This window comes from Vombatus ursinus, unplaced genomic scaffold (assembly GCF_900497805.2).
Source record: "Vombatus ursinus unplaced genomic scaffold, bare-nosed wombat genome assembly UNPS02009062.1, whole genome shotgun sequence".
In the NCBI taxonomy this organism is placed as follows: Eukaryota; Metazoa; Chordata; class Mammalia; order Diprotodontia; family Vombatidae; genus Vombatus; species Vombatus ursinus.
Genome location: NW_020948840.1, coordinates 5,967,865 through 5,984,879, shown reverse-complemented (window position 1 = coordinate 5,984,879; position 17,015 = coordinate 5,967,865). Strand labels below are relative to the sequence as shown.

Sequence of the window (17,015 nt, the reverse complement as noted above, 5' to 3'; positions counted from 1 at the left end):
TCTCGGAGTTGGAAGAAACCTTCGGGGATATCTAGTTTTGTGACTGCACAAGAATCCTCATAAGCTATCTCTGATAAGTGGTTATCTAACTTTGCTTAATAACCTTTGGTGAACCAGAAGTCACTATTCTGTCTAAGGAGCTGAATTCTATTTTTACACATTTTTAATCCCTAAGTTTTCCCCAATATCTGCCTCTGCAATGTCTACCCATTGCTCAAATCCCACTTCTGCATAACAGCCCTTCAAATACTGAACAGACAGTTCTCTTTGTCTCTCCGTCTCCTGCCTCCAGTCCATGCTGGTATTTCCCCGTAACTCTCCATGTGACTTATATAGTAGCACAGTACTCTTGGATTTGGGGCCCAGGTCACTCCTCCAGCTTCAGGTATAGCTACCCCTATTACCTTTTTGTGCTCTGTAATGTCCCAACCTGTGCCTGCTGGGTCTTTCCCCTTGTCTCATTTTAACCCAGATGAGCTCTCTCTGCCTTTCCGAGCTCCATCACTACACTAGCCACTAGAGCCATCTTATCCCTGACTCGTTCTTACAGGTGTTAATAAACCTGCTTTCCTTGGTAGTTTCATCCACACAAAGTTGGAGCTTTTCAGAAGGAATTTAACTGGATAAGCTATGTGTAGGTTCCCAACCTTCCCTTTGTCTACTTTCTTTTCTATTTCCTGTTGACAGTGACTAATGGGGCACTTTACACATACGATCTCATTTGATCCTGAAAGCAGGGGCCATGCTCTGTGTCTTCGTGCATCCCTTACCATGCCCACCACATGGTAGGTACTTGGTGAAAGTTGATGGGTTGATTTTTCCCTTGTGGAGAAGGCTCAAACACAGTGGCTATGTGGAGACTTAACTTAGCTTGTCTTATGGGGATCGGGATTGCAGAACATTGGAAATATTGAAGAGGGTTAAGTTTTTTTTTTCTTTTTGGTGAGGCAGTGAGGTTTAAGTGACTTGCCCAGGGTCATACAGCTAGTAAGTGTCAAGTGTCTGAGGCTGGATTTGAACTCAGGTCCTCCTGACTCCAAGGCCAGAGCTCTATCCATTGTGCCACCTAGCTGCCCCCCCAGAGGGTAAGTTTTACAGAGCATAGTTCTTCAATCCAAATTTAATTCAAACCCAAATCATAGCAGGTTTGCTTCACACAATTTAGGGGCATCCCAGTTCTGCTTGCCATGACTTAGAAAAATGAGAATGACATGGTAATGCCTCCTTCTTGGTGATTAAATATAGGAGTTTTGTCATAATCCGTCTAATGTCTCCTGGGTTGATGTTAAAACTGTCTTTTTGTACTCCCTCCCTCATTTCTGCCAGCTCATCTTTCATGTCAGCATATAATTCAGAAAGGAAAGCCAACAATTTGTCTTATGGATGCTGCCATCAACCATCAGAGTACCACTTGACTGTGAGCTCCTTGAGATCAGGGACTGTTTTTGCCTTTCTTTGTATCCCCAGTACTTAGTACAATGCTTGACACATAGTAGGCATTTTCTAAATGCTTGCTGACTGATAAAGAAACTAAGGCCAGCAATGTACTCTACACTTTGCACCTTTAGTACCTCACCTTTCTGTGAGGAGGAGGGACATGTGTTTTGTCATTTGTTCTATGGGACCAAGATTTTTCATTGCAGTTAATCAGAGCTCAGCTGTTTTTATTGTTATTTTCATATATCCCATTGTGATCATTGTATGTATTGTTCTCTTGGTTTGTGGTTTCTTTGCTTTATTTACACCCAGCAAATGACAGAGCAATGCTACTACTGGGCATATACTCACTTCAGGAAGTCAATGATAAATGGGTTATATTCAATAGCAGTGTTCTTGGTGGTAACAAAATTGGAAACAAAGCAATTTTACATCAATTGGGGAGTGGCTGAACATACTATGGTATATGAATGTGAAGGAACAGTATTTACCATAAGAAATGACAATGCCACTACTCCATGAGGTGCTAATATGACACATGAAGTCCTGCAGATAGTTGGAGATGTAGGTCAGGAGCTCAAGGGAGAGATTCTGACTAGAGACAATTGCATTTAGTTGATATTTGAATCCCTGGGGTGAAATTAGATCACCAAGGAAAAGAGTACATCAAGAAACAAGGTCCAGGTGAGAGTTTTGGGAGCTCCCACACATAAGGATCATGAAAAAGATGATGAACCCTCAAGGGAGATGGAGAAATAGCAACCAGGTAGGAGAACCATGTAATGCCTTGAAATTTGGGGGAGATAAAAGATAATCAAGAAGGAGGTGGGGTCAATAGTATTATGCTATGGACAAATCCCAGAAGAGTAGGTCTGAAAAAAAGGGGATTGACTTTGACAATGAAGAGATCATTGGTCACCGTGGAGAGAGCGGTTTTCTATGGAGTGGTGGGCTAAGGAGCTAAAATGAATGTGTGGTGAGGAAGTTGAAAAAATAAGTGTAATCTGTTCTTTCTAGAAGTTTATACATGAAGGGGAGGAGAGATTTAGAGTGATAGCTTGAAGGTATGCAAGATTAAAGGAAAGATTTTTTTTAGGGTAGTGGAGACTTGAATATAATAATAATAATAGCCTGCATTTATATAGTGCCTGCTATGTACTAGGCACTATGCTAAGCACTTTACAAATATTATCTCATTCAATCCTGAGGGCAGGGACCTTACCCTGTGTCATCTTGCATCCCTTAACATGCCCAGCACATGGCAGGTACTTGGGGAAAGTTTATTGACTGAGTTTTTTCTCATGGAGAAGGCTCAAACACAGTGGTCATATAAAAACCTAACTTGGCTGTTAGTCAGTGTCAGTAGTGAAATACCGTCCCTTGGAGATGGGGACTGGGAAACTTACAAAGGTACTTTCATCTGTTTCTTTTCAGTATCAGCTTTAGAGAACTGAAGAACATTCTTCCCTTAGTAAACTTCAAAGTTAGCAGTGCCAAGTTCCTGAAAGACAAATTCCTGGTAAGTTATGGAACTGCCTTCCCAGTTTGCTGACCTTGAGGTGAATGCTTTGCCTGGGGTGAGCTCCGACTCCTGCTTCCAGAGGCTTTGGTTCAGCACTCACACTCAAAATGTTTGTAAAGCAAACTAGAAGGCCTCTTTAGTTCTTGATTTATTATCTGTCTCTGCCCTGAAGTGCCTCAGAGAAACTTCAGAGTTGAGTAATTTGCTTTGAGGACACAGTGGTCACTGGGCTGTTTTGCCCTGGACTTCTTAAACAGGGCCTGTTTCCCACTTTCTCGGCTATTCTGGCCAGAGTTCTGGACCTGATTTGCTTTAGTCTTTGCAAAAACATTCTTTTGAAAAGCAATGAAATAATTATGAAAGCATTACTTATACCTGTGCAGCCATGAGAGCCATGCAGCCAGTGAGATTGAGCTCTCTCATCCAATTCTTCAAAGCGCCAGCATTAGGGCTGATCTCAATGGAACTTTATTTTTAGCAACATGAGCTCAAGCCATGGAGGTTTTGTCACACATTAAGAGCAACCGAGTAAACTCCTAACTGGTCTCCCTGCACCCACTCTCTCTTCCCTCAAGTCCATCCTTTACTCAGTGCCCTAATTGATATTCCTAAAGCACAGATCTGCCCATATCAGTCCTGTGCTCAGGAAGCTTCAGTGGCTCCCTATACCTGATAGGATAAAATAGAAACTTCTCTCTTTCTGGCATTGAAAACCTTGCATAATGTGAATCCAGCCTCTCTTTCTAGGTGATTTATACAACATTCATTCTCATGTCAAACATTCTACTGGCCAGCAAACTGGCCTGCTGTTGTTTTCCACACATGCATGATATTCTATTTCTCATGTCCACGATTTTGTCATATGTCTTCTGCCTGGAATGCTGCCCTCTCCCCTATCTCCTTTTGAGGGTTGTCCCAAATACTACTTCCTATAAGAGGCCCTTCCTAATTTTCATTCTCCTCCTATCATCAAAATTATTTTGTATTTAATTTAAATATATTTAGTATTTACTTATCAGTGCTCATGTTGCCTCCTTACCCTAGTAGAATGTAAGCTCATTGTGGGTAGGGACTGTTTCATTTGTCTTTATATCCCCAGTGTTTAGTATAGTGCCTGGCATGTAGTAGATGTTTAATTAATACATGATAATTGAGTTAAATTTCAGTTGATCAAAGGACTCCAGGTACAATTTCCTCTCCTCATAACTAATTTCTGCAGCCTTCCAAGCTCTGGGCCCTGGAGAGGCCAAGTGATGAGTATAGCCTCTCCCCAAATTCTTCCCCCAGGAGCAGTGGGCAGCTTCTCTCATGCTCATTAATGCTAGGGGCAGGTCTAGCACAGGCAGGCCGGTTAGTGTGAATATAGTCACCAACACACTGTAAGCTAAACTTTGCTGTCAGGGATCAGGGGAATTGTGTTTGAGGTGGATCTGGACTGATGGCTTCTACTGTTTTTCTTTCACAGGAAATAGGTGCCTACAAGGATGAACTCAGCTTTGAACAGTTCCACTTATTCTACAAAAAGATGATGTTTGAGCAACAGAAATCAGTAAGAGCAGCCATTATCTGAATGATCATATTATGTTTTCCCTTAATTCTCACTTTAAATTATCTGTTTAGGGTTTTTTTTTTTTTCATCATTCTTGTTTGAAGGCATGGAGGAAGGAATGCCTGAGTTGGGGCAGGGTTGGTCTGGGCACGGTGCTGCAGAGAGAGGCTAAGCAAAGAGGGTCAGGTGACCTGAGGCTCATTTATGCACTCTGTGAAACTTTATTTCCCCAAACTGATGATTTGTATTGTGCTAGTCAGTAATGTGAGGTACAGGCCTGTTGGGTTTAGCAAAAAGCTGACAGAAACTATTTATAAAAATAATTGGTTCTGTTTAAGAAAGTTTATGTGTATGTGTGTGTGTGCACACGTGATGTGTGTTATGTAGACAAATATACAGCTAGACATTTGTTTACAGGAGAGGCCGCATGGCCTAGTGGTTAAAGGGCTTGCTTTGGAGTCAGTCCTGCCTTGGGCATATAAGGGCTCTGTGTGACCAAGGCCAAATCACTTCTCTTCCCAGGATTAAGTCTTTAGTGGATCCATTCAGGACAGTGTCATGATTTTCTTCAGTTTCATTAGGCAGCACATGAAGAAGCTAAGAGAATGGATAGTGGCAGTGATCCAAGGCTGAGGCTTAGCAGGGTGAGATCAGCAATAGCATAAGAGGTGCAGGATTCAAGAAAAGAGGACATTGTAGAGTTGAACCAGTTCACCAAGGGGTAATAATGGGGCAATAGTAGAGGGTAGCTGGTGTAGGGGAGATGGTCTGGGATTGAGAAATTGGAGGTCATAGTGAGGATGAACTACAGGCTATGGGGTTATGAGGCAGAGGGAGAGGTGGAGTATATAATTTGTGATCCGATGAGGGAATTTCAGAATTCATGAATGTGCATTTGTGGATGATGGCAAGATCAAGGCAAGGTCATATTACCATCTCTATGTGTAGTAGAAGTGAGGTAGAGCAGTAGGTCATGGAAAATGAATAAACTGAGGAACTGGAAGGTAAGGGTGTTTGAGGGAGTATCAACATGTATGTTAAAGTCTCCTAATATGAGGGTAGGAGTTAGGGAGGAGAGAAAGACTATGGGCCAGGCATTGAACTCATTGAGGAAAGAAGGGGAATATGCTGGAGGTCGGAAGACAACAACTCCAAGAATTTTGATTGTGTGGTAGATATGGATCAAATGAACCTCAGAGGAGGAAAAGCTACTAAATGATGGTGGTAGATGGTGGGCTTAGAAATAATAAGGGGGAGCAAGGAGTATTCTGATTCTCCCACCTCAACCAGTGAGTTGAGGGATAATGAGAATACAGCTAGTGCTGGAAAGGGAGGCCAGAGAGACTGGGTCATCTGGAGGAAGCCAAGTCTCAGTGAGAGTCAGAAGATGAAAGGAAAAGATTTCACAAGAAAGCTAGTTTGTTACATATGGAACAAGTATTCTAGAGAGCACAATAGAAGGTGTGGATAGAGTAGGGGCTCTTTTATGTGCCCTTTGCAGTCAGTTTGGTAAAGCCTATGGACCCCTTCTCAGAATAAATTTTTTAAGTGTAGAAAATAAAATCCATAGGATTACAAAAGAAGCCAATATGTTGGAATTCAGTTATAAATATTTATAACTATATAAATATTATAAATATTTTTATATATGTATACATATATGAATATACATACATATGAATTTTATGGAATCCAGGTTAAGAACTGCTGTATCACCTGGACTTTTAGGTTTTTAAACAATTATGTAAAACTATGTATTAACAAGATATATACAGGATAAATTGGAGTTATCCATGTGTGACTCAGGTCCTGGTTAATGAAAAAATGAGGATGATTTATCATCGTAAATCATCAAAGCAGCCCCTTAGGTGAAGCTGCTCTCTGTTCACATCTTTTGTTTGGAAAGGGACAGTTGGGTTCTCTTAAGTAGGTAAACAGCCTTCTCTTATCTGTTGACATATTTAGTTACTTAAGATGTTCCTCTTTTTTTTTCTTAAATGATAGCTTAAAGGTGAACTTAAGAATCACAGAGTTGGAAGGATAACCTCAGAGATGATTTAGGCCAACCTGGACCTGAACTCGAGTTTGTCCTACTGCAGTGGTGTCAGACTCAAATAGAAATGGGGCCACTAAACCAAGATCACTAAACTTAAGATCACCAAGATCTTAAGTCCCTGCTTGATGGCATCTATTGTTACTGACCTCTGTGGGAAGGGGTCTACCTCAAGATCTCTGCAAGCTAAATACTGACTTATAAAAAAACCACATATTAACAATATCTACATTTTATAATATTCTTATTTATTTTGTTAAATATTTCTTAGTTACATTTTAATCTGGTTTAGGTCATATACTGGAGTATATTGGGCAACAATGGAGCATCTTTGCTCTGCAGCATCATGCCAAGTGATCATCAAGTGTTTGGTTGAAGACCTGCAGTGAGGGGCTACTCACTACTTTCTTTTTTTCTTTTTTTTTTAAAAACATAATTTTATTTTATTATTTGTTGAATTTTATTTTTTAATTTATGGAATAAAAAAAGCATTTCCTTGACATAGTATAATAAAAAAAGGCAGTTGTACATGAAACTGAAAATCTATCATGCACAACTTAGTATTCCTTTCAAATATACAACAAAATTATCATGTAAATTTTTTTTCTTTTTTCTTCTCTGCTTCCCCCACCATTAGACATAAATAGGTATGCAGATGTAAAATTATTCTATACTCACTACTTTCTGAAACAGCCCATTCCACTGATGCATAGCTCTAATGGTTAAACTACTCCTTATCCTCCACTCATTGGCCCTCTGGGGCCAAGCAAGTCAGCCCTTGAATATAGATATCATGGTGTTAATTGTTTTCTAGTCCCAGACACATCTTCTCTAGTTTAAGCAGCCCTAATTCTTTCAGCTGATCTTTATATAGCATGGTCTCAGGGTCCTCCTTCACTTCACCATCCTGGTTGCCCTTCTTTTTCCTAATATATCTGATCAGGGCATCCTAGTCCAGTTCCAAGTAATTATAACCATGGAGTTCTCCAGTGTGCTTTTTTTTAGTGAGTTGTAGTGGAAGGAAAAGCATAGGTAATTAAAGTCTTAACATAATTCAAACGCCAAAATTTAGCTGACAGTTTCATCTTTTCTTCCATTTACATCTCTAACCTCTTTGAGTATCCCAGCCTCATCATGTCTATCCCTCTTCCTGTGTTGTTGCTAGCAAGCTAGGAAGGGTAACCCAGAGCTCAGTTGGCTCTGGGACCTGTCCACCTCAACTTTTGGTAAGGGTGGGAGTTTCCTGAAACATCTGGGCCAGCCTTGACTTTTTTTGACAGGGCTCCACAGTTGAGTGGATCTGACCCGTAAACCCCCACACATATTGATTTAAAGTATATATGAATGTGTTGAGGAGAGATGCTGAGCTTCAGTTAATTTTTTTTTTTTTTTTAGGCAATTGGGGTTAAGTGATTTGCCCAGGGTCACACAGCTAGTAAGTGACAAGTGTTTGGTCTGAGGCTGGACTTGAACTCTGGTCCTTCTGACTTCAGGTCTGGTGCTCTCTCCACTGCGCCACCTAACTGCCCCTGAGCTTCAGTTAATTTTGAAGAAACCAGGGGAGAGAGACAGGTTTTGCTGGGTAGTACTGGCCCTGCCTCACATCCTCTGGCTTGACTGAGCAGGTCACAGCAGTGTGATTCAGGAATCTACATTTGAATTTCTTGGAAGTATTTCTATAATAGAACATAACAGTAAAACCCTTGTTTCGGAAGACTGGGAGAAAGGTTACAGTGACTTAATGAGAAACCTGATAGGAGAGGGCTTTTTAAAGAAATGTTTGATTACTTACAAACAAGATCTAAAGTAAGATCTAAGTGGGTACTTGTAAGTAACTAGAGGCAAGGACATGAAAAACATTGCAACTTGCAATCAGCCCACATTGCACAATACTGTATCACAGGCATTGGGGAAAAATAACTAACATACTACAAGAATTAATTGCTGGCCCTGCAAGTTTTAGAAACCTGGAAGGAATCTAATTCTTTAAGCCTTAGATATGACAAGTTTGCCGACATTTTAGACTAGGTCCCTTTTACTTAAACCTGGAAAATCTTAGGAGAAAAAAGGCTTTGGTGTTGTAAATGTTTATTTAAGTGGGCTGTGAATTAATGAGCTTTCATTGTAGTGTGATACTGCTATTTTTTATATAACTTACTCTCATCTGGAAGCTTCATTAATCCTTGAAGGGCTCTCTTAGACCTTTGAAGGCCTAGTGCCCAAATTAAAATAGAGATTCTGTTCTGATGTGTTTATTGAAGAAGAAGGTTACTCTTTGCTTGTGCCTTCTAGAGTGAGGTGGAGAGTTGTTTTCAGTTCAGTGACTGAGATCTCCCCCCAAAATATTTGTGAGAGCTTCTAGGTGTACTTCCAGAGTACAACTTAACCATTGGGAGAGGAAGTTATAATATAGTAAGAATGTTACTGGGTTTGGAGTGAGAAGACCTGGTTTGAATCCCAGCTCTGCTGCTCATTAGCCTATGTGACTTTGAGCAAGTTACTTTTCTTCTCTGGGCCTCAGTTTCCTTATCTGTAAAATGGTAATAATAATAATACATGTCTCACTTCATAGGACTCTGGTAGCTGCTATTATTATCATCATTATTATTACTAATTATAGGATAGTAGATTTAGAGCTGCAGGAGACCTTAGAGGTTATCAAGGCCAACCTTTTTGTTTTACAGATTGGAAACCAGAGGCCCACAGAGGGTGAATGACTTGTTCAAGGTTGCATAGGAAATAGAACTGGCATATAAACCTGGGTCTTTGTACTCCAAGGCTAATGCATTTTCTGCTGTAGCATGCTGCCTCTGTCATCACTGGTGTGTTTTTCTCTGTTTCCTGTGGTATTACATAGTTGTATTTGTGAGTCGGCTATGTCTCAGCCGTCATTGGCCTAAGAATTTTTTACACGTCTATGCTTTGCTTCTCCCTTCGTTCTCTTTAAGCAAACTTAGAAATAAACCAGAGCCATGAATGGGGTAGTATGTCGGCTCAATTTTTTTCTTCTATATTTCAGTCATTGAACTCTAGATCTGGGAGATGATCTTAGAGATTTTCTGGTCCAAACCTCTCATCTTACAGAGAAAAAAATGGAAGCCCGGGGTTGGGAAATGATAGTAGCGGAACTGGAATTAAAGCTTTGGCCTCTTACTTAGGCCTCACGCTGCCCCTTAGCTTTGGAACCCTCCAACTGTTCACCACCTTCAGTCCAACAGGCATGCTGCTGAACAAAGGTGGAGAAAATCATACATCTGTTCTGACCAGTTCCACTACAAATTTATGTTATACAGCATCAACTGGGCCCTCACTGCTGCTCGGCAATCCCACTGTACCTACCTTATCAAATCACTATTCCACTCTCCACAGTGGTTCTTCCAAACCTTTTCATTCCTCCTCAAACTTTCCATAGCTCCCTCTTCCCCCCATTCTCTCAGATGAGATCCTTAACTCATATTTCATAGAAAAAAAATTGAGGCCATTCTCTGTGAGCTCCCACTTCTTCCCTCTTCCTCATCTCCTGTCACCCAGGTGCCTTCTGCTACTTTCTCAAGATTAACTCCTTTACCTGTTCAAGTGATCCCATTCCATCTTATTTCCTCCAACAAATTGTCTCCTCTGTCATCCTGACTCTGTCATTTATCTTTAATTTCTCATTCTCTACTGGCTCATTCCCTACTGACTACAAAGATGCTCATGTCTCCACCATTCTGAAAAATCTTCCCTGGATTCTTCCATTTCTGCTAAATGTCCTATATCTCTTCTACCCTTTATGACTAAACTTCTTGAAAAGGTCACCTACAATAGGTGCCTTCATTTTAGCTCCTCTTATGACCTCTGACTTTGCTGTCTCCAAAGTTACCATTGATCTGTTAATTGCCAAGTCCAATGGCTTTTTCTCATTCCTCATTCTTCTTGGCCTTTCTGTAGCCTTTGGTACTGTTGATCATCCTCTTCTTGATAATCTCTTCTCTCTAGGTTTTGGGGACTCCACCATCTCCTGATTCTTCTCCTGCCTGCCTCACCATGCCTTCTCAATCCTCATCGAGGTCATGCTCACTAACCGTGGGTATCCCACAGGGCTCTGTCCTGAGCTGTCTTCTCTTCTCCCTTTATACTGCTTCACTTGGTGATCTCATCAGCTGCCTTGGGTTTAATTATCATGTCTATGCTTATGATTCTCACATCACCCTGTCCGCTTCCAACCTTTCTGCTGACCTACAACCTTGCATTTCTACTTGCCTATTAGATATCTCTAACTAGATGCCTTATAGACATCTTAAACTCAAAATGACCCAAACTGAACTCATTATCTTTCCCTCTAAATCCTCCTCCCCTCCAAACTTCCTTATTACTGTTGAAGGCATTCAGTCAGTAAACATTTATTAAATACCTACTGTGTGCCGGGGGGCAGTTAGGTAGCACAGTGGATAGAGTACTGGGCCTGGAGTCAGGAAGACTCATTTTCCTGAGTTCAAATTTGTCCTCAGACACTTACTAGCTGTGTGACCCTGGGCAAGTCACTTAACCCTGTTTGCTTCAGTTTCCTCATCTGTAAAATGAGCTGGAGTAGGAAATGGCAAATCACTCCAGTATTTTTGACAAGAAAATCCCAAATGGTGTCACAAGGAGTTAGACACAACTGAAAATGACTGAGCAAGACATGTGCCAAGCACTGTGCTAGTAAGTTCTTGGGATAGAAAAAACCAACAAAAAACAAAAAACAGCGCTACCATCCTCCCATTTCCCAAGCTCATAACCCAGGTGTCCTCCTCAGTTATTCACTCTCCTCTCTCTTCTCCCCTTCTCCCCCCCCATATACAATCTCCCCATATACAATCTGTTGGCAAGGCCTGTTGATTTTACCTTGGCAATTTTTCGAATATACCCCCTTCTCTCCCGATACTGCCACTACCCTAGTTCAGGCCCTCCTACTTCAACTGTTGTAATAGCCTTCTATCGGTCTTCCTGCCTCAAGTCTATCCTCACTCTTACCAGTTCTCAGTTCAACTACCAAAGTGATTTCCTTGAAATGCAAGTCCTGCTATGTTATTCTCCTACTCAGTAAATTCTAGTGTCTTCCCATCAGAGGCAGGATCAAATGTAAAATCCTCTGTTTGCTATCCAAAGCCTTTCATAACCTAGGCCTCTTTTCCCCCCACCCTCCTTTCCAGTCTTCTTACATCTTACTCCTTGCCATGTATTTTTTTTTTATTTTTGTTTGTTTTTAGGCAATTGGGATTAAGTGACTTGCCCAGGGTCACACAGCTAGTAAGTGACAAGTGTTTGGTCTGAGGCCGGATTTGAACTCAGGTCCTCCTGACTTCAGGGCCAGTACTCTATCCACTGCGCCACCTAGCTGCCCGCCATGTACTCTTTGATCCAGTGACACTGGCCTCCTGGCTGTTCTATGAACAAGACACTACAAGCTACTCTATTTCTGACTGTTCCCTATATCTTGAATATTCTCCCTCTTCATCTTTACCTTTTAGCTTCCTTGGCCTCCTTCTAGTTCCAACTAAAGTCCTATCTTCTGCTGCAAACCTTTTCCAACCCCTCTTAATTCTGGTACTTTCCCTCTTTTAATTATTTCCTATTTGTTCTGTGTATAGCTGGTTCATATGTGTTTGTTTGTTTGTTGTCTCCCAGTTAGATTGTGATTTTCTTGAAGGCTGGGGCTGTCTTTTGCATTTTTTTTTTTTTTGTGTATCCCCACTGCTTAGCACAATACCCAGCAATAGTAGGTACTTAATAAATGTTTATTGACTGACTGAGCTTGGATCATTTAAAAGAACACTCCACAGTTTAATTTTAGCATTACCATGTGGATTTTGACCTTAAATTAGATACATTTTTTTCTGAAGAGTGGTCATTTGCTTGTATGTAGAACATGCTTATGGGAGTCAAAGCTCCATATTTTCTTAACAAATCAAGCTCTAAATCAAACTGTCAATTTAAACAATGCTGCTTTCTTTTTAGAGCATTGTTTGATTCTCCTGCTCCGGTCCCAGATCTTTGGCAGGGGCAGGGGCAAGAGGGAAGTGAGTTGTCTGAGAAGGCAATTGAATTGATCTGCTATCTGTTCTTTTGCATTGTATGTGTTTATACCTTTGTTTCTGACAAGAATTATTCATTTACTTATCTGAGAGAACAGTAGATATAACTTCCTTTGTTTTTGTCTAGAAACACCAAACACTAGGTCTCCCATTAATTCTGGAGAAGTCTGGAGGTGGGTGTTTAGGAATGGGACTTGGGGAGGGAGCTGTTAAATGCGCACTGTAGGCACTCAGTGTTGGTTTGATTGGATTCCACTGGGACTAGCTGGATTTTGGTGGTCCTTGGTCCCTGGTGAAGCTTGAATTAGTCTAACATATCAAAAGTATATGCCATTAGTTTATGAAAAGACAGGAAGGACAATTGCCAGAAGTTTATCTTCTCTTCAGTTTTAAAGTTAGAAATTAGCCAGTTAAAATATTTAGACATCGATGAAAATATTAATACTCATTGACTAGCACTCAGTTTTTAACACAGCCCTTACTTTTCCTCTTCTTTCTCTTATTTTTCAGATTCTTGATGAGTTCAAAAAAGATTCGTCTGTGTTTATTCTGGGGTGAGGTTTCCCTCTAACCTTTGTTCAGGTCTGTCAGGTTTACAGCTGTGGGGGTATGCTACTTCCCTCTTCACCCCTACCCTCCAACTCTGCCCTGCAGAGGCTCAACTCCCTCCGTTGGGATGCTCTCATTTCGAGGAAGGTAAAGGCCCCAGTGTGAGCTGTGGCCATTTATGTAATGATAGAAAGCTACTGCTGGCCCTTCCTCTTCAGCAGAGGGACTGATTGTGTTATTGGTGAGAATAGACACAATTCTTCTGTGGAAATTGGAATGTTTCTAAGTACAGTTCATGCCCAAGGAAACTCCTAACCAATTGGAACTGGTAGGTATGTTCTGGAGTGGATGTCTCCAGCACTTTTAAGTTAAAAACTCTAACCCTACAAAATCTGTTTTTATACCATTCCATTGTAATGATGCCACCAGGTTTACCAAATCAAAATAATTGGTAGCAACATTAACTGATAAAGAAAGTAAGTCCTTTGGGTAATTAAATACTTTAATTAGAAGGAAGGAGATAAGAATTTAAATGCCTACTCTGTGCAAGGCATTGTGCTAAATGCTTTACAAATAATATTTCATTTGAACCTCACAACAACCCTGGGAGGTAGGTGTTATTATTATTCCCATTTTGGAGTTAAGAAAGCCAAGGTAGGCAGCGGTTAAGTGACTTTTTGAAGATATTAAGTGTCTGAGGCCAAATTAGAACTCTGGTCTTCTTGCCTTCAAGCCCACCATTCTATCCACAGCACCCTCTAACTGCATTTTTATTTATTCTAATTTGTTAATAAAGGGGAAATATAGGGAGGCATTGGCAAACTCTATATCTTCCATCAGTATTCAAACAGAAAAGACCCTCCCCTCTCCCATGCAAATCCGAAGGAAAACGATTTCTTGCAGAATCCTCCCATTCTCTCAGAATATTTATTCTATAATGTCAGATTTTTGTTGTATAAATGGTGTTGAGGTTCAGCCTTGTTTCTGTGAAATCTGCACCCAAGAGATCTCCTCCTTCATTTAATTGGCAGTTACATGCATTCACACCCAGGGATGAGATTGGATTATAACCTATTGGTCTGAATAATAGTTTTCCCTTTTGGCAAATGAAGGGTTTCCACTTTTGACATGCAGAAAGAATATTCCCGCAAAGCCACCTGCTCCCTGGGCAGGGATGTTAACTTTCAGGTTTGTGCTTGGACGTTTTTCTCACCAAGATCTTAAGTCCCTACTTGATGGCATCTATTGTTACTGACCTCTGTGGGAAGGGGTCTATCTCTAAACATCATGTGTCTTTTTTTTTTTTCTCTGCTGGTAGAAATACAGACCGACCAGATGCATCTGCTGTTCACCTGCATGACTTCCAGAGGTTTTTGCTGCATGAACAGCAGGTAAGAAGAGAAGAAAAGGAACTGGCCGCTGGATGAGCCTGGGTTGAGGGATCACTTAATGAAATCCTGTTTGCAGAGGGCATTTTCACGACTCTGAGGAGCTGAGTGTTGGGTTAAAGTGAAGCAAATCACAGTGGAAAGAACCAAGAAGTGGGAGGCAGAGGCTTTGACTGCCCTTGTGTGTCCTTGGGCAGGTTATCTCATCAGTATTACCTCAGTGCTGAATGACAGTTAACTCAATTTATTTTTGATTGATCTCCTATCATCTTCCTAATGGAGGCTATTTTGAACCTTCTTCTGTCTCTCCAGGTGTGCTCCAATACCATTTCCACCCCTTTCTCCTGTAGCACACGGTCTCACCTCTTACATTATGGAGAAAGTCATTGATCATGAGCTTCCTCATTTCCAATTTTCCAGTGCCTCAGAAACTATTTCTTTACCTGCCATCTATCCTTTCGTGCCAGACTCAGAGGATGAAGTAACCCTTCTTTTGGAGAAGGTTAATCTCTCTATTTTGTGCCCTTGATCCTATGTCTTCCTGTCTCCTCAGGGAACTTGCTTTATCAGTTTGTCTCTACTTCTATACTGGTTCCTTCCCTTCTGCTTATAAACATGCTCACATCTCTCTATTATTTTTCTTTCTTTTTAATTTAATATTTTATTTTTTCCCCAATTACATGTGCAATTTTCAACATTCTTTTTTTTAAAATTTTTGAGTTCTATATTTTTTCCTTCTCCTCCTTCCTCCCTCCTCTCCCCCATTACTGAGAAGGCAATCAACTTGTTATAAGTTATAGATGTGCAGTCATGCAAAACATATTTCCATACTAATCATGTTGTGAAAGAAAACACAGACCAAAAAAAAAATAAAGAAAGTTAGGAATAGTATGCTTCATTTGCATTCAGACTCCATTGGTTCTTTCACTGGATATGGAAAGCATCTTGGATCATTGCATTGCTGGGAATAGCTAAGTCATTCACAGTTGATCATTGTACAGTATTGCTGTTACTGTGTACACTGTTCTGGTTCTACTCATTTTGTTTTGCATCAGTTCATTTAAGTCTTCCCAGGTTTTCTGAGAGCATCCAGCTCATCATTTCTTATAGTACAGTAGTCTTCCATAACAATCATATATCACAACTTGTTCAGCCATTTCCCACTTGATGGGTATCTCCTCAATTTCCAATTCTTTGCAACCACTAAAAGAACTGCTATAAATATTTGTGTACATATAGGTCCTTTTCCTTTTTGTTTTTTATCTCTTTGGGATACAGACCTAGTGGTAGTATTGCTGGGTCAAAGGGTATGTACGTGTGGTTTTATAGCCCTTTGGGCATAGATCCAAATTACTCTGAAGAATGGTTGAATCAGTTACTCCACCAACAGTGCGTTAGTGTCTCAATTTTTTCACATCCCAGCCAACACTTGTCATTTTCCTTTTCTGTCATATTAACCAATCTGATAGGTGTGGGGTAATACAGAGTTATTTTTATTTGAATTTCTCTAATCAGTAATGATGTAGAGCATTTTTTCATATGACTATAGATAATTTTGATTACTTTGTCTGAAAACTGCCTGTTCATAACCTTTGACCATTTATCAATTGGGGAATAGCTTTTTTTTTTTTTTTTGTTGTTGTTGTTTTTGTTTTTTGTTTTGAGGCAGTTGGGGTTAAGTGACTTGCCCAGGGTCACACAGCTAGTAAGTGTTTGGTCTGAGGCTGGATTTGAACTCAGGTCCTCCGGAATTCAGGGCTGGTGCTCTATCTGCTGCGCCACCTAGCTGCTCCTGGGAATGGTTTTTTTTAAAAATAAATTTGACTAAGTTCTTTATGTATTTGAGAAATGAGGCCTTTATCAGTAAATTTTTTTTGCAGTTACAATCAACAACTCTGTTTCTCTCCCCCCAATTTTCCCTCTTTTAATCCTACTCTCTCACCTTTCACCCTGTCTCTCTTTAAAAGTGTTTCACTTCTGACTATCACTTATTCCAATATGCTCTCCTTTCTATCAGTGCCTTTTCCCCTCACCCACCGCTTTTCTATCCCCTTTTCCTCCATCTTTCTTATAGGGTAAGATAGATTTCTATACCCTGAATGTGTATGTCATTACCTCTTTGAGCCAATTCCGATGAGAGTAACTACTAAAAAGTTATTTCTCTCTCTTTGAACTCTTAGGGCTTCCTGAGCTCTCTTAGGTACTTGTCGTATACACCCTGTATTATGTTGTATTATATATTAGGTGTATAGGTCTTGACTTTACCCCTATTACATTTCAGATTCTTTCAAAGGCAAGAGCCATGCCAGTTTTCCTTTTCCTTTTTGTATACCTAGGGCCTAGCATGGGGACCTGTATGTAGTAGGTGTAGAATAAATATATGATGAATTGATTTGAACACATGAGGTTAGAACTGGAAAGGACCTTGGAGACTTGCTGTTTCAGCTTCTTTGGGTTTCAG

General features: G+C 40.4%; 1 protein-coding gene across 2 annotated transcripts in view; it reads left to right on the top strand.

Moving 5' to 3' along the window:
* PLCG2 (phospholipase C gamma 2) overlaps positions 1 to 17,015 on the top strand; it is a 162,719-nt gene that overhangs the window by 77,483 nt on the left and 68,221 nt on the right. For both annotated transcript variants that reach the window (XM_027850396.1, XM_027850395.1), the window contains exons 6-9: positions 2,872 to 2,956; positions 4,425 to 4,508; positions 13,128 to 13,171; positions 14,485 to 14,557. In XM_027850396.1, coding sequence (XP_027706197.1) covers positions 2,872 to 2,956; positions 4,425 to 4,508; positions 13,128 to 13,171; positions 14,485 to 14,557 — 286 coding nt within the window. The remainder of the gene's footprint in view (positions 1 to 2,871; positions 2,957 to 4,424; positions 4,509 to 13,127; positions 13,172 to 14,484; positions 14,558 to 17,015) is intronic.